The sequence below is a fragment of the Urocampus carinirostris genome, chromosome 5, assembly GCF_059441175.1.
Source record: "Urocampus carinirostris isolate Australia breed hairy pipefish chromosome 5, RoL_Ucar_1.0, whole genome shotgun sequence".
In the NCBI taxonomy this organism is placed as follows: domain Eukaryota; kingdom Metazoa; phylum Chordata; class Actinopteri; order Syngnathiformes; family Syngnathidae; genus Urocampus; species Urocampus carinirostris.
Genome location: NC_142353.1, coordinates 17,057,085 through 17,081,042, shown reverse-complemented (window position 1 = coordinate 17,081,042; position 23,958 = coordinate 17,057,085). Strand labels below are relative to the sequence as shown.

The window sequence follows — 23,958 nt, the reverse complement described above, 5'->3', positions numbered from 1 at the left end:
TTGAAAGAATAATCGAGCAGTCTATTGATTATTGAAATAATTGTAAGTTGCAGCCCTACAAAAATTATGTCTGTTGCTGCAAAATTCGAACGCCATACATAAGCCTTATAAGGAAGGAAACACATACTTCCTCTATCTATAACAGTATATTCATTGGAAAATGTCAAGAATGTGTGTGTGTCCCGTTGTCCTCCCACAGAAATTATAGATTTTTTTTTCCGTTACCAAACATTTTTTTAAAGCAGCATGGAGCCATTAGGGAGCACCTAAGATTATGGCTTTAGAGAATCTTAAAACTCAAAAATATTTGCGCGTACGTAATGTTTGTTTCTCATGCTGTTTTCTGTATGTGTACAACTCAAAATGCAATGCCATTGACACAAAAAAGTGGCGGGGAAACTGTATAGCCAATCAGTATACACGTGTACTAGAATGACAATAAAGTAGATCTGAATCTGAATCTGAATCTGAATCTGAATATACAGAAGACAATGCACGATTAAATTAGGCAAAGTAGCAAAACAGCGATAAAAAAACCACGATAGAGCAAGATTTTAGTGTATTCATCAATCAGATGACACTGCAATTCGGGATCTGCATTTAATAAGTAGCGGAATAACACGGTAACACACCGTTTAGGAACAATAGTAGAGTTACAAAATCTTACCTATAACGTGTTACAGTAGTCATGCGTTGCACGAACTAGTTAGTCAAATATTGACCAATCACAAGAGAAAAAAGGCGTGTTTTGCTGTTGATTGGTAGGGAGCCGAAGCCCTTTATTCACTTGGTTTCGATGTGTGAACGACACATGTCGGGGTGCTCAAATTTTTCACGAATCAGCCCTCAAATCGCCTTTTCTTTCGGCGCCCTAGTACATTTTTTGCTATTTGACTATATGGTAGTCGCTATTTTGAATATTGACATGATCTGAAAAGATGTGAAGTAAACAACTCGGAGGAGAGTGGAAAACCGTGCCGCTGAAAACAGCCTCAGATGTGCAGAAGCATGACAGCGTTGGCCATCTGCAGCCGAAACGCACCACTATCGACTATCAGAAACGGTAATGGCGTCGTAACGGCATTGTAAATAAGTAGAGTGCCCTGTTTCTGAAATAATAACGACGTTGCGTAATGCTGTTAGTTCTAGCAGTGGTCCCAACACCCACTGACAATTGATGTGTAGGGGGCTCTAGAAAGGCCCAAAGTTTCCCAAGACGAATTGGTGTGCTCAGAGCAGCTCTCTTTTCATATGCTGTCAGTTGGACGTTGCATAACAGGATGAATAGGACATTGGATGCCCGGTTTGGATGACTGGGCAACAAATCCATCAGTGTGTGTTTGTTTGAGAGTGTGTGTGTCTTGCAGCCCAAAGTTACACAACACATGGCCAGGGCACAAGTTGCAAACGTTTTCCCTAACATCTTCGCACTTTGTCGTGAGTGGTCTTGTGTGGGAAGCCATGTCTGCCCGCTTGCTGGCCGTTCTGTTCGCTTTCATCTCCTTTTGCGCCGCTTCCCAACCTGACTGCAAGGAGCTGGTTAAACCTCTGCAGCTGGACAACCACAGCCCGGTGAGTATAGTTTTTTTCCCCTCAAAACTGGAAAAAGCTTTTCTATAGTTATTTTGTTTAACTGTATTTTGCCCTCCCGTGCCAGTGGTGACAAAAAACGTGCATGTTCTTTTTGTGTGGAGGGAAATCAAGTTTTGTATAATTGCAAGTTTGATAGATGTACTTCGACTTTACAAGATTACAGTGAGAACTATAGACTACATCTTAGACCAAGGGTTGGCAAACAACAGCCAGCAGGACGGATCAAGAAGCTGCCGACGGATTTAATCTAGGTGGAGAAAAAAAGCAGAGCGAAGCACAATATAAAAATAAGAGGCATAACGTAAAACGATGACCTGCAGTTTTAAATAAGTTCACTAGATGACACCAAAGCTAAGCGCCATTCCCATAGAAACCCACCCACTGTGGCTGTATTTGCAGATGTATTTATTTTTATCACCCAGAGAATATTTAAGGAAATAAACCTTCCCTATGTGTTTTGACTTCATATAGAAATCACAGATGTGCTGTTTAAAGGAGCTGTATGAAAAAATATCTTTTTTTTTTAATTTGGACCGCCATCTACTGGTCTGTGTCATCATTGCAGCCCCTGTCAGCTCATTCATCGTGTGTGTTTATTAGATATGCTCAAATAACCAAATAAAGCAATTCGATGAATGGGCTTTTAATAAACAAAGTCAGAAAGTATGCATATGTAGACATTTGCATATATATTGATTGATATTTTGTGTTACAAATTGGATATTATTTTCCTAATGCATTACATTGTAGGTGTCGGATCAAGAAAATAAATTCTGTGTTTTTTTTTAACCGAATGCGGCCAGGCACTCAAAACTACGCCAACCACTGATCTAGGCTAAAAAAGTCTATTAACACTTCAAAACAAACTTTTCTTTTTAGTGAGATTTAATTTTACTGTTCTGCAATTGTACATAATTAACGATGATATTATATGTACTAATTTGCGGACGGTAGCTTTACTGTTTTTAGCTTTGATTTTAGTTCCGCTTTGCATTAGAGGTTAGACCTTAAGCATAATTGCGGGACGGGCCTAAAATGTCAATCAGTTCATCCGGGTCAGGCTTGTAGTGGGCATTCATCACTCTATATTTAAAGTAAATGGGAAAAGTCAGGTCAAATCAGGTCATGTTTATTTGTATAGTCCTTAATCACAAAGAGTCCCAAAGGGCTGCACAGACCACAGATTGTTGCAAACCACAGACTATTATTACAACATCCCCTGATCTACAACCTACACGAGAGCAAGGAAAAACTCAAAGATCTAACATAAGGAAAATGAAGAAACCTAGAGAAGGGACTGCACATGAAATAATCCCCCTTCCAGGATGACCAGGCCAAAATGGATGAACGAAAAATACAATAAAAAAGGAGAATGATTAAAATATAACAGAAGACAAGTGGTGGAATATCTCTAAAACACAGTTCACATCCACTAGCTCCCGGATTCTGAGGAATACTGTAAGAACCTGTTCTGATTTTTTTTTAATGCCCAAAATTTTGCCAAAAAGTTTTCTGGAGGTTCTACAACCACGCTGGAGAACATTTGGAGAGAAAGACCTTGACCACATGGACATATTTTGAATGTGTCCAAATATACAAGATTACTGGGACAAATTGTGTTTGGTTTTAAAGACTATTGTGGTAAAAGCAAAAAGTTCAAGGTGCTTTTATTTAGGGAATATGACGGAATAATATTACAGCAAAAATATCAATATCTGGTAAAAAAAAAATCATTCCAACAGCTGGCAGAAAGAAATAACAAGATTATGATATAAACAAAATCCCCACGGTGGAGCAGTAGTGGAAAGGACCACATTTTGAATAGGAATACAGGAGACCCAATTTATGGACAAATGGTAAAAATGGATGGACTACAGGAAAGATAAGGACACCACTAATGAGCTGGATTTTGGGCATGGAAGATACAACCTAACACTGCAATCTTTTCATATTTATTTACTTTTCTCTCCCCTTTGTTTTGTTTTTTTGTTTGCTGCATGTTTTAAAAAAATGAGAAAAAGCACAATAGAAATTAAGTGACTTAAAAAAAGTGCCATGCTAGATTCTTAAGGATGTACTGCTGCTGTGGTCTATGGCCTTAATTTTTAACGCGTCAGAATGACGGACGACCTTAAAATGTTCCTATAAACTCTTAAAAAAATTCATCAATGATGAAAAATTGTAGGTTAACTTAACTTCTGCAGTCGAAGAAATATAAAATATGTAAATATTTATACGGTATTGTTTAACTTGGTTGTCTCCTGACCCCCACCCCGAGATAGCTGCGATGGGCTCCAGCATCCCCGTGACCCTATGGAGGATAAGCGGTGCGGATAATGGAGGGATAGGTGTTTACTTTGGATTTTTACAAGGCAAAGGCTTTAGTTTGTTTTCAATTTCAGCTAACGTATCCTCTCTGTGCATAGTTTGCATGTTCTCCCCATACCTTCCTGGTTTTCCTCCAGGCATTCTGGTTTTCTCCCACAATCCAAAAACATGCATGTCAGGTTAATTGGCTGTTCCAAATTGTCCCTAGGTGTGTATGAATGAGTGAGTTGTCTTTCTCTGAGTGCCCTGCGACTAGCCGGCAACCAGTTTAGGGTGTCCCCTGCCCACTGCCTGAAGATAGCTGGGATGGGCTATAGCACCCCGTGTCCCTAGTGAGGATAAACGGCACACATAATGGATAAATGAATGGGTTTAGTTAGTTATGATCACCACCTCTTCTCCTCCTGAGTCCTCACAAATAGAATAGGAAATTTCAGGCCCGGCCTTACAAATGTAATCATTTGGGCGGGCCCAGGCAGGGTTTGGCTTTAATACCCATGGGTCTGAATAAGGTCTTCCTGGATTTTTGAGGCCTGATCCTTCTTCTACCTCGCATGACTTATCTTTCTCATATGAAATTCGGACGTGTTTTAACTATTTCTCAGTGTATTTTACATCCATAAAGGTGTTAAAAAAGAGCCTCTGACTTAGCATGTGGTTTTGCTGTTGTGCGTCAGATCTTCGGGAAATGGATTCTGCACGTGGGCTCGTGGGACGAACCAGGCCTGAAGAGCGACCTGGTAGCAGCTAACAGCTCGTGGATCGAACTTTCGCCTTCGTCCCAAAGCGGGAGTATCTCCCTCTACTGGGCAGATCGTCTGTAAGGAAATCACAATTCCTGACATTCTTGCTACTCTGTCATTAACCCACTTTTTTTCAAAATAAAACCAGGAATGACAATAAATGTCTTCAGGGGTCTGCGGATGTTACCGTCACCGGAATGACAAGTCACACTACCTGTACGTATCACCTCGCTTCCTCTTCCTTCATTACTCCTTTTTGAATATTTCATTAGCTTTTTGTGATGTTTCAAACAATCTCAATGATCGGAGGAAATATTCACCTGATCTGTTGGACACAAAATCCTGCCAAATATAGAAATAAATTTACTTGTTAAGTAAAATTAGTCTGGCAGCAAAGTAAAACTTTCATTCTTATGGTATGCTGCAAAACTGTATCCTTAATTTCCCCCTATGTTCCGGTCCGGAGCCTTCGCTCTGAAAACGCTGGTCTAGTAGTGATCCCAAGAACTAAGAAGAGAACCGCAGGTTCGAGGGCGTTCTCCATTTGGGCCCGGGTGCTGTGGAATGCTCTTCCCCCTGAGATTCGAGCTGCCACCTCAGTAGAAATGTTTAAATATAAGCTTAAAACACACTTCTATTCTCTAGTTTATGAGTGACCTATATTTCCTGTTGTTAATATCTGTGTATCCATTGCAGCCTGGTCGTCCTGGGAGGGGGATTACCTCATGTGAGGTCCCTTCTCAAGGTTTCTTCATTTACCTCATGTTGGGGTTTTTGAGTTTTTCCTTGCCCTCATGTGGGTTTTAGATCAGGGAATAGTGTAATAATAGTCTGTAGTTTGCAATAATCTGTAGTCTGTGCAGCCCTTTGAGACTCCTTGTGATTAAGGGCGCCACAAATACACATGTCTTGACTTTACTTATGGGGTTAGGGTTGCACCAGGGTTGTGATGCAACTTTTTTGACAAAAAAATAAACTGTCATTATTGAATTTTGTATGTATTATCCAAAAACAATATCAGACAATTTCCAAAAGGGCACAGTTTAATGAGAAGCTGGAGAAGCAGGTGCTTTAGCACCCACCAGGTGTCTATAGTGAATGCCACTGTAGATTTCCACTTCATCCATTTTATTTTCATTACAAAAAGTGTTACGGGTGTTTTAATCAACTTATTTTCAATTACTTTTTGATTTATTGTTGTAGCACAAACTCAAAAGTTTTGAAGGTCGGAAGTGTGTATATTTTACTCATTTTTAACCTTGACCCAATGTCGTTAAATAACGACAGTTTATTTTCTCCCAAAAAGTGGTAGGAATGTTTTTTGTTGCTGACTCTCTTCATTGTGTGCTATTGTTCAGATACACAATCATTCTGGGTGAGAAATTTGCACTTAAGTCTGGCCCCGAGATGCAGACCATTTACAATCCACAAACCTTGGACTAGAAACTGGATTTATCATTTACAAGTAGTATTATAACGTTCTCATTAAGCTTAAGAAAATTAAACAAATCTCCAAAAGCTACCAATTGTGTTTAATTACATCCTATACTTTACATTATATACACCATATATACATGATTTTTTTAGACTGTATTCAAACTAAAATATATATCGATCCTAATATTTTTGTTTCATGCAAGTCCTTCCCACCCAATTAAGACCGGTAAGCGAGCAAGCGCAGAAAGTAAAGAGGAGTGAAATCTTAAGTAGAGCCACAAAAGTCGTGTGCTTGGTGTGGAATAAAAAGCAAAAGTCTTGTCAGATCGCTGTGTAAAAAGGAAAGTGTGACTGTTCCATAAGTTGCAGGTATAATGAATTGACTGGGGAAAAAAAGAATGTATGTTTTTTATATCTGGGTCTTACAGGGTTGTTATTACAAAAATCTGGAAAACAAACAGTGTGTCCTGTAGAGGATTAATATGCTATATTTATCATTACTGTATTTTTACTCCCGAGGACCTCACTGGATTGTTTCATTGAAGTGGCGTATGAAAGAAATATTTGTCATTATTATGTAAGCCGATGTTTTATTTTTTCCATGTCAACGCAGTCAACATCAACAACCACACTTCCTATCATGAGGGGAAATATTACGCCACGTGCTCCGACTGCCTCCTGTCTGAAGACACAACACTCTTGCCGGATGGCAAATCCAAGGGCCGATACCTTTTCCTCTTTAGTAGGTGTTTTATTAAGCTTCATTACTGCAGAAAAAAGGCAGAATAAGTAACCTACTTTGCAGACTTTGCATGTTCTATATCATAAACAGACAGTGTGAATTATTTAGAGCCTCCAAGTTATGAAACAAAACCCCATCTTCCATTTAAAAAACACTACTGACTTCAAATACAAGCAAAAATACATTGACTATTACTGGTATATCATCACACATTTTTCAAAATACTCGCAGGTTCAACGTGGTTATTTTTTACATAACACTTGGCACACGGAGAGGGAGTTCACAGTGCAAAAAAAATGAAAAGAAAAAAGGGCAGTTTAAAGTTTAGTAGACACTCAAGCAAGGAGAGAAGACATCAATTGATTTTGAACAGGGAGAGAAACCAACTCTGAGTTAAAAGATTCCAACCTGTTCTAAAAGCCCTCCCCTGAGCTGTTTCTTTTTATAAAATCGCCTAAGTTATCAAAGCAGATCCGCCATAAAGAACAGCAAAATGATTGGCCGATAGTGACAATGATGTAAACAGTTCATTACAGTCGATATAACAAACTGGAATCCTACGCAATCTTCTTTACAGGTTTCCAATATTAGACAAAGAGTAAACTTATCATTCAGTTTGAGTCTCTGTACTTGGTATGCTTCTTCTTGCTTTTTAGCACTTGTTTTCGGTTGCGCGACAACTAGTGGTCAAATATTACACACAGCCCCTTTAAATGACCTGGTGGTAAAAATCATCCATTCATTAAGAGAAGCTATGTACCGTATATTGATTTAAATAACAAGCTAAAAATACACGAATATCACATTAACTTGACTTCTTTATTTTTTTACTGCTTGTGGGTTAAAAGATTTGCTTTTATTAACACAGCATGAGCCTCACTTGGAGGGAGCTATCATTGTCCACCATCTTGCTGCTGCGGGAACCCGAAAACCTTGTGAGAGAAAACAAAAAGAAAAATGGTGCGGTTTGGTCACTTTGAGTCTCCGTCGTTTGTGTTCCTCCTCGTTTTCGGGTGCACTACACAATACAGCAACATCTAGAGGTCAAATAATACTCGCTGTCCCTTTAAGATCTTTTAAGTGGCTTACAATAAGCAGTGCAGACATGTTAGAAAATAAATCTGTGACTCTATTTTAATTAAAATAATGTGTAGTCAATAATCAGTCCTTCAGCTATTTAACATAATCTGAAAAACATCAACTAACTTCAGTTCACTTCATTATCTGCACGGCTTATCCTCAGTAGGGTTGTGGGGGTCCTGGAGCCCATCTCAACTGTCCTTGGGCAGTAGGCTTGCATGGGTTCCCTCCAGGCACTTCGGTTTCCTCCCACATTAAAAAAACAGGCATGTCAGATTAATTGGCCGGTCCAAATTGTCCCTAGGTGTGAATGAGTGAGTGAATTGTCTGTCTCTGTGTGCCCTGCAACTGGCTGGCAACCAGTTCAGAGTGTCCCATGCCCACTGCCTGAAAATAGCTGGGATGTGCGCCACCCTACTGAGGATAAGCGGTGTAGATAATGGATGGAAGGATGGGTATGTTTTTGGAATATGGGAGGAAACCCACACAGGCACGGGGAGATCATGCAAACTCCACACGGGGAGGCTGTGGTAGCTGGACTTGAACGCTGAACCTCTGCACTGTGAGGCTGTGCGCTAACCACCCATACGCCGTGCCGCCCCAGTTCTCGATATATTTATTGATATTTTTATATTTTTTTCATGTTCTAATCCCGACATTCCTCTCTTGTTGCCCTTCAAAGCCCGAACAGGTAAGCTGGAGTCTTCCGAGTTGGAGACCTTCAAGAACCAGGCCGCTTGTCTTAATTTCCCTGCAGAGTTCTACTTCCTTGACTCAGGTGCACTCATCGTTTTATGTTTGTTCCATATCTCGTGAGATTCGAAGGATTCCTCCAGCATCGCTCGATTTTCGTTTCAGATCTGTGTCCAGATGACAGGAAGGCTGAAACCGACGGAGGAGAAGAGCCGACTGGTTCTGCCAAGTAAAACGTAGTGCTGATACGATACGAGACATGATAAATATTCTTGTGTGACTTTGTGCAATAGTGTAACCTTATTTACATGTAAATGGGAGTTTTGTGCGTAAATTTCCTCAGCTCGGAATCCTCCTTTAAGTAATGAAATGAATTGAAATGATCTGCATTTCTATAGCGCTTTTCAAGTTGATGACTTCCCAAAGCGCTTTACAGTGTGCTTCACATTTCCCAATAGCGGCCTTGTATTGCAGCCATGTAAGACGCTAACCTGCTTATTGGGGGTATTAGGGGTTCAGTGTCTTACCCAAGGACACTTCCCAAGACGAGCGCTCTACCTCCTGAGCTACTGCTTACACTGCTTAGTCGTAGTTTAATAAAACAACGCAACTCTCTTCTGTGTGCAATAGTTCTATTCTAGCCACCTTCATAGAAAAGGCAATAAAAAATTGATCAATCAATCACTCTTGCTTTGTGGTTTTGTACATTTGGGACCTTGTTGTCACTGGAACCGTGTTTCTCAACTGGTGGGTCGGGATCCAAAAGTGGGTGGCGGACCCGTTATCAGTGGGTCGCAGGCCTAAAGAATAAAAATGGATGGTCAATTGCACAGGAGATGGCCATTACGCCCTGCTCGATCTTGTCTTCGTATTTAGTCAATCCCCAACGCCCCAATTGTGTTTGAGTGGGACCACATCTCATTTTATTGTGATTTTGTTTATTTTCTTTCCCTTCTCTGTCCCAAAAATGTGAGTGATAAGGGGAAGGAAACATGGACAATAGCGACAACAACGATTGAGTCAAAGAAAGAAAAGATTTCGAAATACGAAAGTATTGCGCGAGTGTCTGCCGTTAAAGCATTGCTGAAAAGTAAGTGGTTTAAAAATGTTATACAGTATTTTTTTTTCTTTACCAGTATATATTGACCTTTACTGTCTACATAATTAAGACATTATTGTTGTTAGGGTACACACTTTTTTTATATTTTGGGGACACATTTATTTTAGTATGTGGGTATTTTCAAACAGTTTTAATAATTTCTGGTACTCTTTTATGAAAAAAAAAAGTGAATGTATTATATTACATCAGCAGTACTTTAAACTTCAAAATCCTTTTACTCAATAAAGTGGAGAAGTTAATTTTTTTGGTGATTTGGTATGCAGCTTGTCTTTAGTGTGAAATGGTGGGTCCTCAATTCAGACCAGTTGAGAACCACTGCACTAGAGCACAAATCCTTTGGGGCAAGGGTCTCAAACATCTGTCCCTAGAGCTTACGACCCTCAGGATGACAGTTTTAGGCCCTCACCCCTAAAATGAAAGTTCAAGTCAATTAAATTCAATGCCTACTTTGTAGGACAGGACTCTTCAGTACTCACAGATACAAATACAAACATGCCAAGAGGTAATGTCCTTAGGACTTTTGATACACAATTTTCACCCAAACGAAGCTCTCCCTTACAGGTAATAAAAGAACTGGATCGGTAAAGGATTGGTCACTCCATTCCTGTTGATAAGACAAAATAAATATAGTAGATACTTTTGTTTATTTTAAAGGGATATTGTCTATTATTTGACCCCTAGATGTTCTATTCTATTGTGCAACAAGAAACAATTGCTAAAAGCCACAAATAATAATAATGCAAACTACTGAGACTCAAAGTGACCGTATAGGGCTATTTTTTTCTTTTTTTGCCTAGCCTTTCACCAGGTTTTTAGTTTTTTTGGGTAACTATAGCAGCAAGATGGCAGACTATAATGTCATCTCAAAGTGTGGCTCATGTTATGTAAAATGTTCTCAACCTACGAGCACTCAAGATTTTTGAAATATGTATCTTGCAACTTATTTAGGAATGTTTTTTGTTTGCTGCTAAGTTTTATTGCACTTCGTTTCGTTGCACTTTTGTTACAATGCAATATCCTTTAAAAGAAAAAAAATAATCATTACACTATTGTTATAACTTAAGACGGTCTTCAAGCACTACCTGTCACGTCTGGCGCTGTTGCCATGGTGCCCAGCTGGTTACAGCCGGGTGGCACCGGATTCTGGCGCGGTTGCCTCGGCGGCCCAGTTGACCATGAACACCGGCTGAGATGCATTTGACTGATTGCTTCTCGGAGTACTTAAACGTGTTCCTTTAAACTGTGCTTGGCTAGAGTGTTTGTTATACTTGGTGAGACTTCTGTGAGATTTCTGCAAGTTCTGTTTAATTCTGAGAAATGCCTAGTCTGTAAATCTGCCTGCCTATGATCCTGTTCTGTTTTTTGTCTGATCCGTTTGTTTTTTGGACATTCTTTTCTTTTCTAATCCACTCCTGCGACCATCAATTCCCGTATCGATTGTGCGCCCTCCTCCTCTTTCCCCAATAAATTGTGAGTACGTCTACGCGAATGGGTCCTTTTTTCCTGTTTTCCGCTCCGCTTCGTGACACTACCTGGTAAATCCATCGATTATCTGTACCGCTTATCCTCAGTAGGGTCACGGGGGTGCTTGAGCCCATCCCAGCTTTCTCGGGCAGTGGGCAGCAGACACCCTGAACTGGTTGCCGGCCAGGGACAGACAATTCGCTCGCTCAATCACACTCAGGGACAATTTGGACCGGCCAATTAACCTGACATGCATGTTTTTGGAATGTGGGAGAACATGCAAACTCCAAACAGGTAGGTTCGATTTCATGAATTCAGAACTGTGCCGCACACGTGCTGCCGTGCTGCCCTACCTGGTAAATATTTTTCACAATTTATCCTGAGAGTCTTTTATTTGATTTTTCTCTTTAAAGTCTTTATTAAATGTTTACCTTGGGGTGCCGTGTCTAATCTCATTGTACATAATAAAGACACTTAAATTCAATTAAAATAATGCAAATGATTTAGATCGTTTTTCTTTTTTTTTCTGAATTACATGTTTTTACCAATAAGAGGCACTGAAGAATACACACTGTCTCTTTAAGTGCATCCCTTGCAGACAAGGGATTAATTTAGTTTTATATTCATCCTTAATATTTATTTATTTTTAGGTTGTATTTTGTGAAGATATTTTTAAATAATGATATTTGAAAACCGTGAAAAGTTTTTTTTAATCAGAATTCTTTGTGGGAAAACCTGATTTTGCGCAACCTCACCCAGACCCTAGTTCTGGCAGCCCCCAATTAAATAGTGTTTGAGACCCCTGCTTTGCGGGAACACCAACAAAGAAAAACGTTATTTCTCCCTAATTCAAAGAGGAGACGTGGCACCCGGCCCAGAGTCCATTCAAGGCCAACAGAAGACATTTGAAAGGGTCATTTAGCACTCGGTCAAAGCCCAACGTGATGATTCGCAGAGCATTCTGAGAGTGCAGGACACAGTAGACATTTACTCACCGTTTTAAGTCAATCAGAGCCGAGAGCGAGATCACGATCAGACGGAAACACAGCTAAAGCACACACAGTGAGACCATGACTTGGCATGTTGTTTATTTTCTATTTGCTCTCCCTGCACTTTGCGGGGCGTCTGCACCAGACTGCAAGGACCTGGTCCAACCTTTTATGCCAGAGGACGCTCAGCAAGTAAGTTATTATTTTTTTTCTTTCATACTCACTTGAAATATAATAGATGTTCATCAACTGTCTCAATTAAAGGGATCAGGTAGGTTGGGATAAAATGGCATTTCTCAATAGTTGGGTGCGTTGTTTGAGGTGTCCTTAAAAATTCGGATACAAATATTTTCTCTATTCAGTATGTGCTAATAATGCCGAACTCAATTTAAAGAGCCAAAATAAGTTTTTTTCCACCCCGCCTATTTATTTTTATATTAATTTTAGTATAGCTGTTTGGGACGAAGCACACAAGGTAGGAGGGATCGGTGAGACAAGGGTGGGGTGGAGAGTAACTTCATGCTCAACCCTGCATTTGTTTTATTTTCTATCTCATTTATTATTGTGGGATGAAAATGGTGAAAGTAAGAAAAGCTCTGTTTCAAGTACCGTGTAAAAGCCACACCAAATCCCAATACAGATGATAAAAGAAGAGCCCATCTAAGAAATGTGCGTACTTGCACATGCAACATTAGGAGCTTCACAGAGGCTGCAAACCAGGAGATGGCAGTAGCAAGTAGAGTTCCAATTCCTTACAGCTCATTTATTATTAAAAAGCTTTGCATATTTTTTTTAAATAGGTTTATAAGTCGGAGTTAATAAGTGTCTTTATTGTATTCTCTTTTTTTTAACTTTTGAAATACGATTAGGTAGATAGATAGGTAGATAGATACTTTATTCATCCCCGTAGGGAAATTCACAGTTCCAGCAGTATCCTTGTGTTGAAAAAGAAAATAATAAAATTAAGATATAGAATACAAAAATACCCAATATAACGTTTTGCTATATAGTATTTAAATAGTGCTACGGAAATACACACTGTTATAAAATTAGGGTAATATGCAAATGTGGGGGTGGGGTTTAATGTGAGCTTTCACTCCCCGGGTGGAGTTAAAGAGCCTCATGGCATGAGGAATAAATGATCTCCTCAGTCTGTCTGAGGAACAAGACTGTGACAGCAGTCTGTCGCTGAAGCTGCTCTTCTGTTTGGAGATGATGCTGTGTGGTGGATGTAATGAATTGATTACATAACTAAAGCCAAACATAAGAACTCTCTACTGAAGTTGCATTTTCTTCCTCCGCGTGTTTGTTTTGATCCAGGTTATAACACGGTAGGTCCGTAAAATAAAGCTTCCTTCAAATTTTTTACTACAGAATATTCTGAGCACAAACACAGAATGATGGGTGAAGAGAATTGTGATCATTATTGAGGTGAGTAATTGGCTGAGTTTAAAAGGTTTACACCCTAAGCAATCTACTTTTCAGTTGTTCAATAGTAGATCAAAACCACATTCTTTTTTAGAAGCAAGCAGAATAAAACAAATGTCAGAATAAATGATTCACTGGTAAGTATCGTAATCGGAAAACATTCACAACTTGTGCTGATTCAAAAAAAGCTGCACTTGCGTCATCCTGTATTTCTGAATGTGGCCGTTCATAACCCAAAACGCGTCTTGAAAGTGAACACTACTACAATATTAGTCTTTTACTGGTGTATTCGGCAGGTGTTTGGCAAATGGGTGTACGTGATGGGAGCAGGCGACCCGCTGCCATACCACCAGGCGTTAGCGTCTTTGAAAAGCTCCTGGATAGTCTTGACCCCAACATCGGAAAGTCACGTCGTGAGAATGAAATGGGGCGATCACAGCTTGTAAGTCGATTGATGCCGTTGCAAGACTTTGTGTTTTAAAATATGGAAGCTTGAACTCCGTCCCTGTCCCGCAGCAATCGTTGCATTTTTGGGGAAGCCAACGCAACAGTTGATCAACTCACCGCCATGTTTCGCAGTAAGTAATGGGTGAAAGTGGTGAGTTAAGAATCCTTGAGAAAAACATGATAAAAATAAGCCAATAAGTACCAGCTCGGTGACCTTGGAGTAGAGTGCCTGTCCTTAGACTTAGAGGTCGCTGGTTTGAGCCTAACCTAGTCATAACTAAGACTTACAATGTTGGCTTTTGTTGCCACTCTCTGCATTGAGGGTAGGAATTGGGGGGTTTAACAACTCCCTAAGACGGGTGTTGCGGCACACCGGTAGGGTAGAACACTATATACAGTCTATGGGTGCCGACCTCTGGTAAGATGGGATCGGGTGAGAAAAGAGAAGACGATTGTGCGTAGGTAATCATGGATCTTCACCAACATTCAATCAATCAAGCACGTTGTGTTCTGTATACAAATTGTGTTTTCGATTCTCTTTTACTTTACACTTTCACAGAGCTTGCAAAGTTGGAATCCCGATTCACGCATTCCGCCCATAAAAATGGGCTACATACTGTAGTTGGGAACTTTTGTCCATTAAGACATATCTACTGGTATATATCTATTGGTTTATTATTTATTTGGGTATTTTATTGCAATCATTGTGTGTGTCTGTGAATTCCGTATTCCGGGTTGTTAGTGTGCGGTAAAATTACCAGTGTTCATTTAACACTTGAAGATAAGGACCATGTGTTACTGAGGTAATGTTAAAAGTTTTTTTTATTCAATTGTACTCAGTAATAGGGTTACATTAACACTTTTAACACTCAGTGAACATATCGTCTTTATCTACAAGTTTAATTATCACTAATCATTTTACTGGTGGGTTGGCACAGCACAGCTCTGAAGCCATGGGTTCGAACCGAGCTACCGGCCTTCCTGTGCAGATTTTGCATGTTCTCCCCTGCCCACTGCCCAAAGATAGCTGGGATGGGCTCCAGCAACCCCGCAACCCTACTGAGGATAAGTGGTGCAGATAATGAACGAATTAATTCAACTGGGGTAAAAGGAGAGGATTTAATTTTCTTTGTTGTACAGTAAACGTTTTATACAGCACTTTGAGTTGCGATACATTGCCTGAAAAGTAATATACGAATACACTTTGATTGATTGATTAATATTCGACCGTTACTTAATTGCAATTATTTAAAAAGAGTTATTAATGCATTGATTTGGTTTTATTGGGGTTTTTTTTTAGCTTGTGCATGCAAATTAGTTTAATCATTTTTAATATGTTTTCTTATCTTAACGGACGAGAAGTCCAGGCAAGTAAAAATCCTTATTCAATTTGTCTTTAGCCCAACTTTGTTTCTAACCGAGGGTGTTTCCTCAACAAGACCTCTTTTACAAAGAATTAAATTCCTATTTTTGTTTTTACACAAATACAATGAAAGTAACAGGGTAGTACATTGAAATTTAAAATATATTCTAATTGCGTTTTAAAGCTGAAATCTTCAATTGCGTCACATTAGATTAAACATTTGATAGCAACCCAAAAATATCTTTCCACATAATTCACTGCAAAATAAATCACTGTCTACACTGAATGTAAATAATTTTACCTAATAACCAGAGTGAATGTTTTCCAAAGAAAACCTATCCGAGCACAAAGGACAAATCCTTAGGACGTGCACCGACTGCCTCCTGTGGACCGATACCTTCCGAAACCTTGATGTGACGGGTAGATTCATCCTGCAGTTTAGTAAGTATGCAACTATGTCCTTCTCCTCCATACATAGCAAGGTCATTAGGCTTTTTGAAATAATTGACAATTATTCTTTCAGCCCGTAGCGGAGCAATTGATCCTACGGATGTCGAAGTGTTCAAAAAGCAACTTGTCTGCCTGAATTTCCCAGAGAACTTCCATAAATATGATGGAATTTCAGGTGAGTGTTTTGCTACCGTAGGCCTGAACATTCAGTGACCTTCCGTCATGTTGGAAGTGATGGAATGTCTTTCCCAGTGATGTGCAGTGAGGTTAGTGTCTAGTGGGGCACAGTCAAATTTACTAATAAATGAACATACAGTACATATTCCACCCATCTTTGTGCCTCACTCTGAATTTGCACATGCTTAGCAGGATATTTCATACTATTTGTATTAAAGATATTCATTAAAAAATGCGAACATTTTGCGATTTTAAACTGGAAAAAAATAAAATTGTGAAGTTAAATGAGAAAGATCTTTAACACTGAATAAATATAACCATTTAAAACATTTATAATTGTATATTTCTATGCTTTCTCTTACTGCACGTCGCTGGTCATTCTAAAGAATAACAGTATTGCACTTACACCAAATGCCTTAATCAACTTTATTTTTTCTTGCTTTAGTTTTTTTTTGATCCATCTTCTCTTTTCCAGAGCTGTGTCCTGATGACCAGTAGATAACAGAATGAAGGAACTTCAAGAAAAGAAGCTTTGAAGGGATATATGACGTTAGCAATTTGTTTAATTTTGTCTCACATATATTTTTTTTCTGCATTTCAAATCACAAATGGTACACACGAAACCTACACTTCTTTCCCAGTATCTCATGATGGATTCATAAGTATTCAGAAATTGCAGTATTCATTAAAGCAGAACATGACACTTAACAATTTAACAGAAATACACAAAACCAAGTTTGTCAAACTAAGATTATTACAAATACTTTTGAGCAACCTCCAAATAAATCTCAGTTAGCGTACAATATGATTAGTCCATGCGCTGTATGAGTGAAGCAAAAATATTCACCTCTCACGTTGCCTGAGTTTGAAAAGCCTTTAGTTTTTTTCCCACTGCACCTATCTGCTTTTATCTTTTACCAATGCTGTTCTGGGACTCGCATCACATTAAGTAGGAGACAAAGGGAGGAGAAAGGGGAAGGTTGGAGAGTAACTTTATGCTTGCCATCGCAGTTTTTTGTTCGTGTACCATGAAAATGGTGAAATTAAGAAAATCCCTATTTCAAATAGAGTCCAAACGCTGACTGAAACCCCAAGAAAGATGGAAAAAAAGAAGTGTTTAATTTCATAAAAACCTAAGAAATGCATGTACTTGCACGTGCAACATAAGGGACCTGACAAAGGCTGCAATGATGACACAAGCCAAGCAATGGCGACAGCGAGTTAAGAAATTCCAAATTCTTACAGCTCCTTTAACTAGCTGCATCTAGAATGTAATCGGAAAATTTTGCCTTCAAGATAATACAATCCATATCTCATATACTGTATTCTCCATTATACCTGCTTTTAGCCATGCTCAACATCCGACACTTCAGCGGTCTTTCTCTGTGGAGTGGTGTGAAGTGGCAAGTGTCAACTTGCATCTGCAGGGAATTAACGCCGTCTACTGTTAAAGAGTGTAATCGACCCTCAGTATGACTTGCAACCCACTGAAAACGGGTCAGGGATCCATTTTTGGGTCCTGACCAGTGTTGGGTGCATTACTAAAAAAAAGTCCTTAGTTACAGTTACTGGTTACTTCATTTAAAAAGTAATTTCCTCGTCCCCCAGATTACTGACAGCCAAAAGTAGCACGTTACTTTGAAAGTAGCTTTCTAGTTACAAATTACTGTATAGAGTATACTCACATTGAAAGTGACCCCCAAAAACTGTGCAGAAATAGCCACGCGATAAAAGAAATGGAAGAAAACGTGTACACATCCTGTAGAAACGTTAAACCTTTCATATTTCTGGTCTTGTACAATCTTGAGAGCTTGCAAATGAACATAGTTGAGACTCTCCATGTCTAATTGTCTTTTTTTGTTTTCAAACCCCTTAAAGATTTCCTTCTCTATTCCAGGGTAATGTCCAAAAAGTTTCTTTTTTTTTTCAGGCATGGTGCATTGCAAAAATAATTTTACCATTAAAAATAAATGTAGCACACTTTTCACCATAAATTCAAGGGTGGCCCATTGCTTCCGTTGTTCTTGTATAACCCACGCCCTTTTCCCCACACGCTGTCTACCATTTGCTACTAGTGACACACAAACGAATATGCGCATATAAGTACTCGATTTCAGGATTTACAGTTTTGAATTAGACTCGAATATGAGTGCTGTATATAAGGTAGGGAGAATACAGGAGTTGCTTTTTCGTACTCTGTGCTTGAGACGGCACAAAAATTATTGTATTCAATTCTATTTTGTAGGTTCGTATAGACAAGCATAACCGTTTCGGTCTGATGTTCTGTGGGTGGTGGCATTGTATGTTAAAGAAACGTCGTCAAAAACAGCTTCTTTGAAAATGTAATTAATAATGCATTACAATACTCATTACCTGTAAAAATTAATTGCGTTCAAGGATTGTTCCTTTGTAACACATTACTCCCAACACTGGTCCCTGCCCACCAGTTGAGAAAACACTGATTCAGACAACCTCCAAATTGTACAACTTGCTGCCGCCCCTTCTCCCGCTGGTTCCGGTGCTCTGCGTGTGCGACTTGCTCCGAGTCTGATTCGGGCGCCGGCATCCAAACAACGCCGCCACCCGTTTCCTGCACTGGGATGAGCCGAAGTAGTAGAGGAGGGGGTCCAGGCAGCAGCTGATGCTTCCAGCACAAATAGCAAGAAGGTAAGCGCGATAGGTCGTATCACTTGACTGGCGATTGGTCTCCAAATAATGGATCATGAGGGTGACGTTAGCAGGGGTAAAACAGACCACAAATAGGACCAGCACGAGCGCTGCCATCACCACCGCCCGGGTTTTTTTAGAACGATTCTCCACGTTGGAGGCCGCTAAGGCCCGTATGATGCGCGCGTAGCAAGTCACAGTCAAAATGAGCGGAATGAAGAAGAATACGGCACAGTAGACTGAGAAGAAATAGCGATAGTAAGATCGGAGTTTCTCTGAATCTTGCACGTCATGGCAGGTAGTGATCCCCAGGTGGGCTATATACGCAGTTTGTCCCGAGGCCAGAAGTGGTGCTACCCCAGCCAAAGCCAAGAGCCACATGGCGGCACACACAGTCCATGCTGTCTGTCGGCTGCGCCAGGTCAGTGAGTTCATGGGGTAAACCACAGCCAAGAAGCGGTCAATGCCGATGCACGTCATGAGCAGCACTGAACAATACATGTTGCAGTAGAAGGCCGCAGTCACCACCCTGCACATCAACGAGCCGTAGGTCCAATCGCTGCCATGGTAACGGTAAGCTGCTTTAAAAGGGAGGAGCAGGCCGAAGAGCAGGTCAGCGCAAGCCAGGTTGAGCATGTAGATGATTGCAGGTTTGGTTGGACGGACAGGGTGCACAAACATGGCCGCAGCCACAAGGTTGAGAGGCACGCTGACGATGAAGACCAAGGTGTAAACCATCGGGACGAAAGCGGTGGCCAGGGAGCTACGCAGGAACCACTTGACATCTTCTGAAACAGAGTAGTGCTTGTTGTGTCTTCTCACAGGTTTGGCCTGGGAACCATAATCAGCGTCCAGGACATCAAGCAGGGATAGGTCTGTGGAACATTCTGCGTTGCCAGAGAAGGTCCGTGGGAATACCCCGGAGTCTTCAATAATGGGAAAATACAGAAAACAAATTGATTTTGGTAAAATATTAAGCTCAACCCCGAAAAACTTGACCCAAATTTCAGGCTGGGTACAGCTTAAAATGTCAATCATTATGTTAGGGTTGGGCTGGCATTTCCCTTGCTGCCTTTTTAAAACTATTGTGCACCGACACTGTTCTTCCTTGCCTCTCTGCCTTTCCCTCCTCTTAAGGTACCGAGGTAGACTAATAAAAACATACGCCCCAATATTCAACCTGTCAAAAAATGTTCCCGTCATTTTAAAAAAATATATTCAGTCAGGGCAGCACGGCGGCGCAGTGGTTAGCACGTGTGAGGCACAGTTCTAAGGTCTTGGGAACCTCCTGTGTGGGTTCAAATCCAGCTACCGGACTTACTGTGCGGAGTTTGTATGTTCTCCCCATGCTTGCGTGGGTTTCCTCCGGGCACTCCGGTTTCCTCCCACATTCCAGGCATGCATTTCAGGTGGATTGGCCAGTCCAAATTGTCCCTTGGTGTGAATGAGCGAGGTGTCTGTCTGCCCTGCGATTGGCTGGCAACCAGTTCAGGGTATCCCCTGCCCACTGCCCGATGATTGCTGGGATGGGCTCCAGCACACCCGCAACCCTACTTAGGATAAGCGGTGCAGCTAATGATGATATTCAGTCAGTGATTGAAAATTGTCAGTTGATGTAAACTCTGCACTGCAGAAAGTAATTTTTTGTAGTCTTGTTTAACTTACATTTTGTGACAAAACACAGGCTTTTATTTTTATGATTAATCACCTATCCTTCCTATTGCGGATATGGGAGTGAATTGGTCTCAAACATTAACATAGCTAAGATGTTAGGCAATAAAAATGTTTTTATTTAAGAACTGCAAAGAAAACTTCAACAGTATAAAAAAAGCTAACAGAAATATAGTGGTACCATTTTATACGAGTACAGTACCTATAAACACAAGAATTTCAGTTCAGTATACAAGATTTTTTGAAACAGAGATCTTGCTCGTCATACAAAAGAAAATCCAGTTCCTGTTCATTCCCAGAGGCTACCACTAGAGACCGCTCAAAACCGCTCACCCCTCATGACTCTCCACCTGCACACAGACTTTTTAGAATACCGCAACAATATAGGCCAGGGGTGGCTAACCTGGTTCTGGAGAGCCGCACGTCCTGCATGTTTTGGGAGGTTTCTCTGCTCCAATACAGGTAACACCAATTTTCAGCTTGTTCGCAGGCTTTGTGAGAGCTTAAAAACAATCCAGGTGATTGGAAAAGAGAAACCTCAAACATGCAGGACGTGCGGCTCTCCAGGACCGGGTTAGCCACCCCGATATAGGCAATCAACAATGACATTGATGCCTGCTACCAGTGACCAAGACAATCTGGATTAGAGCCGAAATGGGCAAGACTTGATCTGGAGTCCAAAAAAAATGGTTATAGCCTATGCCCCACACAATTACAAATGATTAACATGTGACATACGGGGAAGATGTATAAGTATGATTCCTGTCATGTTTAGTTATAATGTATGCATGGCGGCATTAGCTCAGGAGGTGAAGCTCTCGTCTTGGGATCAAGAGGTCTCATGTTCAATTCTCCTCCATGTTATATGTCGAAGTGTCTTTGGGCAAGACACTGAATCACTAATGCCCCCCAATAGCAGGTAGTTGCCCTGACGCTGCCATCGGTCAGTTAGTGTTTAAAGGGAAAAGTGTAAAGCGCTTTGGGAGGTCTTCACTGACTTGAAAAGTGCTATATAAATGCAGACCATTTGCATAGCTTCACGACCAGAAGTAGGTAGAGTAGCCGAAATTGTATTCTTCAGAATAATATGACTCAAGTAGAAGTAAAAAGTAGTCAAATTATTTACTTGAGTTGAAGTAAATAGGTACTTGCTGATAACACTACTCAAGTACAGAGTAACCGTCGCAACACACACATCTCATCAGCTACACCGCTTATCCTCAGTTGGGTCGCGGGGGTGCTGGAGTCCACCCCAGTAATCATCGGGCAGTGGGCAGGGGACACCCTGATCTGGTTGCCAGCCAATCGCAGGGCACACGGGGACAGACAACTTACTCGCTCATTTACACCTAGGGACAATTTGGACCGGCCAATTCACCTGAAATGCATGTTTTTGGGATGTGGGAGGAAACCGGAGTGCCCGGAGGAAACCCACGCAAGCACGGGGAGAACATACAAAACTCCGCACAGTAGTCTGGAGCTTGATTTGAACCCACGCAGGAGGTTCCCAAGACATGAACTGTGCCGCACATGCACTAACCACGGCGCTGCCGTGCTGCGCAACACACACATATATATTTTTATTTTAAACAACCATTCAATAAGATCGAAGTACATCCAATCCACAATAAATTACAAGTCAGTGTACTTGTCTGTTTACAGAGCTTACACTACACATGTCGTAAAAAATAAAAATAAAAAATTCCTTACTCTACTCAAGTGCCACCTGGTGGTGGTTTGAGTCACTGGTCAAATCTCAATAAGAGGAACGAAGTCTCCAACAAAATGAATGGACCTTAGAGACAGATATGCGAGAAGGGGATTTAAATAACGGGTGCAATGTAGCAGAGTAAGAGTAGTTTCTTCTTCAGTAAATCTATTCGGGTAAAAAATATGGTAGTGATCTAAAAATACTCCTAGAAGTACAAAATGTCCAAAACGCACTCCATTAAATATTAGTTCTTTACTACCCGCTTGGTTTTCGCAGATCTTAAGTGCAATAGTTTAGACTTAATTGATAGGTGTATCTAACAGAGCTAGAGCGGTGATGATTTAATAATAAACTTAATAAAGATGAAATTGACATTTTTCTCTAAATTCTAAATGTACAAACTTACCATTGTGGGTGCCAAGTGCTGAGTTGTAAAGTAAAAACGCCATCAAAAGCCCAACAGTGGCTCTTTTGCTCTGAAGCATTTTTAAAGTTACTCTTACTGTTACAGCTCGTCAGGAGTTTTATCAGTCAGACATGTCAGTTTTATCATGGCCAAGCCAGGCTGCAGACAGGCTCGTTTCCCTATGACTCCTCCCAACAATTCCTCGTAATAATAAATGGATCACAATCCAAGTTCACAAGCGATTTTACATGAAATTCTACTCTATTGTTTAGCCGGATTTGCTGAGTGTAATTTAAAACTTAAAGTATCTTTGGCAAGATACAGAGGTAGAAATGTGAAGGCACACTCAAAGTAAAGTTTCATGTTTTAATATACAGAGATTGTCGAAAATCATTGAAAACCAACAACACGTTAAAAATACATTAGTGCAAGCATTTAAAAGTTTTATTAATTAAAAATATGATTTGGATTCTTTAATTAAAAAGGCACTGGTGAACTACAGCATTTCAGCAAGGTGATGGGGAAGCCCCCGAGGCAAAGATTTCTTAATCAACAAATGACAAAAACAATAGCATTTCTCCGACAGAAAACAAGATCTTTCACATTAAAATACAATGAATTTTACTTTCCAAGAATACATTAAACAACTTCATTAAATTATTTGAAAAATAGCATGATACCTGCATTTTCTGACAACCTCGATTCTGTTCAAAAAATATCACTAGGCACAATTTCTTGTGGTTTCTAGATGTATTCATTTTCCATAGAATTTCTTGTTTAAAAGGAAGATGAGCAGGTTGACGTTGACTTTAGCTTTGTCGAACATCTTCATAACGGCCACGCCTTCATATTGAAGTTGCAAGAGATCCTGGGACACGACACGACAATAAACAAACTGCGTGCAAGTGCTTGCGGGAAATTTGGCAAAAAGGAAGTTTACCTGAAAATGAAGCTGAACTTTTTCCATCTCAACACCCATAAACTTGGCTTTCACCTCAAAATCACCAACTTCCTCACTTGGCGAGATTTCAAACATGACATTTTTGAACCTAGCACACAAAAGACAAGAGTACAAAAGTGTTAACGGAACACTACCGACAAATGTATCTAAAGTAGGAGTTGACCGATTCAGGTATATATTACAAAAGCTGATAACCATTTTTAAAATGTATTTTTGTATCTTTTTTTGCAAACCCCACCCCCATACCATGCATAAACCTCCGTTACACAGACTTCTTAGATGGTAAATGATCAAATTTCACTTCTTATTGTTTTATTCATCTTCTTACTGCATTTTTGATGTTTAAATGTTATTGAAATATGTTTTTAGTGAAAGATAGACTTTTAAGAACTAATTAAGTTTGTATGAAGAGGTACCACTATGAAGTACTGTCAAACCTTTTGGATTACATGAACACGATTGGTACAAACACAGAAAATAAATGCAGA

At 40.1% G+C, this 23,958-nt stretch overlaps 4 protein-coding genes across 5 annotated transcripts in view; 2 read left to right on the top strand and 2 right to left on the bottom strand.

The window, feature by feature from the left end:
- Positions 1-1,385: 1,385 nt before the first annotated feature.
- Positions 1,386-9,297, top strand: LOC148365623 (uncharacterized). The gene is made up of 6 exons (XM_088336016.1): positions 1,386-1,572; positions 4,599-4,741; positions 4,813-4,880; positions 6,715-6,843; positions 8,606-8,701; positions 8,782-9,297. Exons 1-6 carry the CDS (start codon positions 1,462-1,464, stop codon positions 8,847-8,849), a joined length of 615 nt encoding a protein of 204 aa, XP_088192142.1. The 5' UTR covers positions 1,386-1,461; the 3' UTR covers positions 8,850-9,297.
- Positions 9,298-12,130: 2,833 nt separating this feature from the next.
- LOC148365622 (uncharacterized) lies at positions 12,131-18,048 on the top strand. The gene is made up of 6 exons (XM_088336015.1): positions 12,131-12,381; positions 13,914-14,059; positions 14,134-14,195; positions 15,758-15,868; positions 15,951-16,052; positions 16,530-18,048. The coding sequence occupies exons 1-6, from the start codon at positions 12,271-12,273 to the stop codon at positions 16,550-16,552; spliced, it is 555 nt and encodes a 184-aa protein (XP_088192141.1). The 5' UTR covers positions 12,131-12,270; the 3' UTR covers positions 16,553-18,048.
- f2r (coagulation factor II (thrombin) receptor) lies at positions 16,571-20,732 on the bottom strand. Its single transcript, XM_088334979.1, has 2 exons — positions 20,726-20,732; positions 16,571-19,647 (listed from the first exon to the last, which is right to left on the bottom strand). The coding sequence occupies exons 1-2, from the start codon at positions 20,730-20,732 to the stop codon at positions 18,518-18,520; spliced, it is 1,137 nt and encodes a 378-aa protein (XP_088191105.1). The 3' UTR covers positions 16,571-18,517.
- Positions 20,733-22,861: 2,129 nt separating this feature from the next.
- The window catches only part of iqgap2 (IQ motif containing GTPase activating protein 2), a 36,670-nt gene continuing 35,573 nt past the window's right edge, over positions 22,862-23,958 (bottom strand). For both annotated transcript variants that reach the window (XM_088336009.1, XM_088336010.1), the window contains exons 37-38: positions 23,450-23,558; positions 22,862-23,377 (exon numbers count right to left, since the gene is read on the bottom strand). In XM_088336009.1, the coding sequence (XP_088192135.1) occupies positions 23,264-23,377; positions 23,450-23,558 (223 nt within the window). In that variant the 3' untranslated portion in view covers positions 22,862-23,263. The remainder of the gene's footprint in view (positions 23,378-23,449; positions 23,559-23,958) is intronic.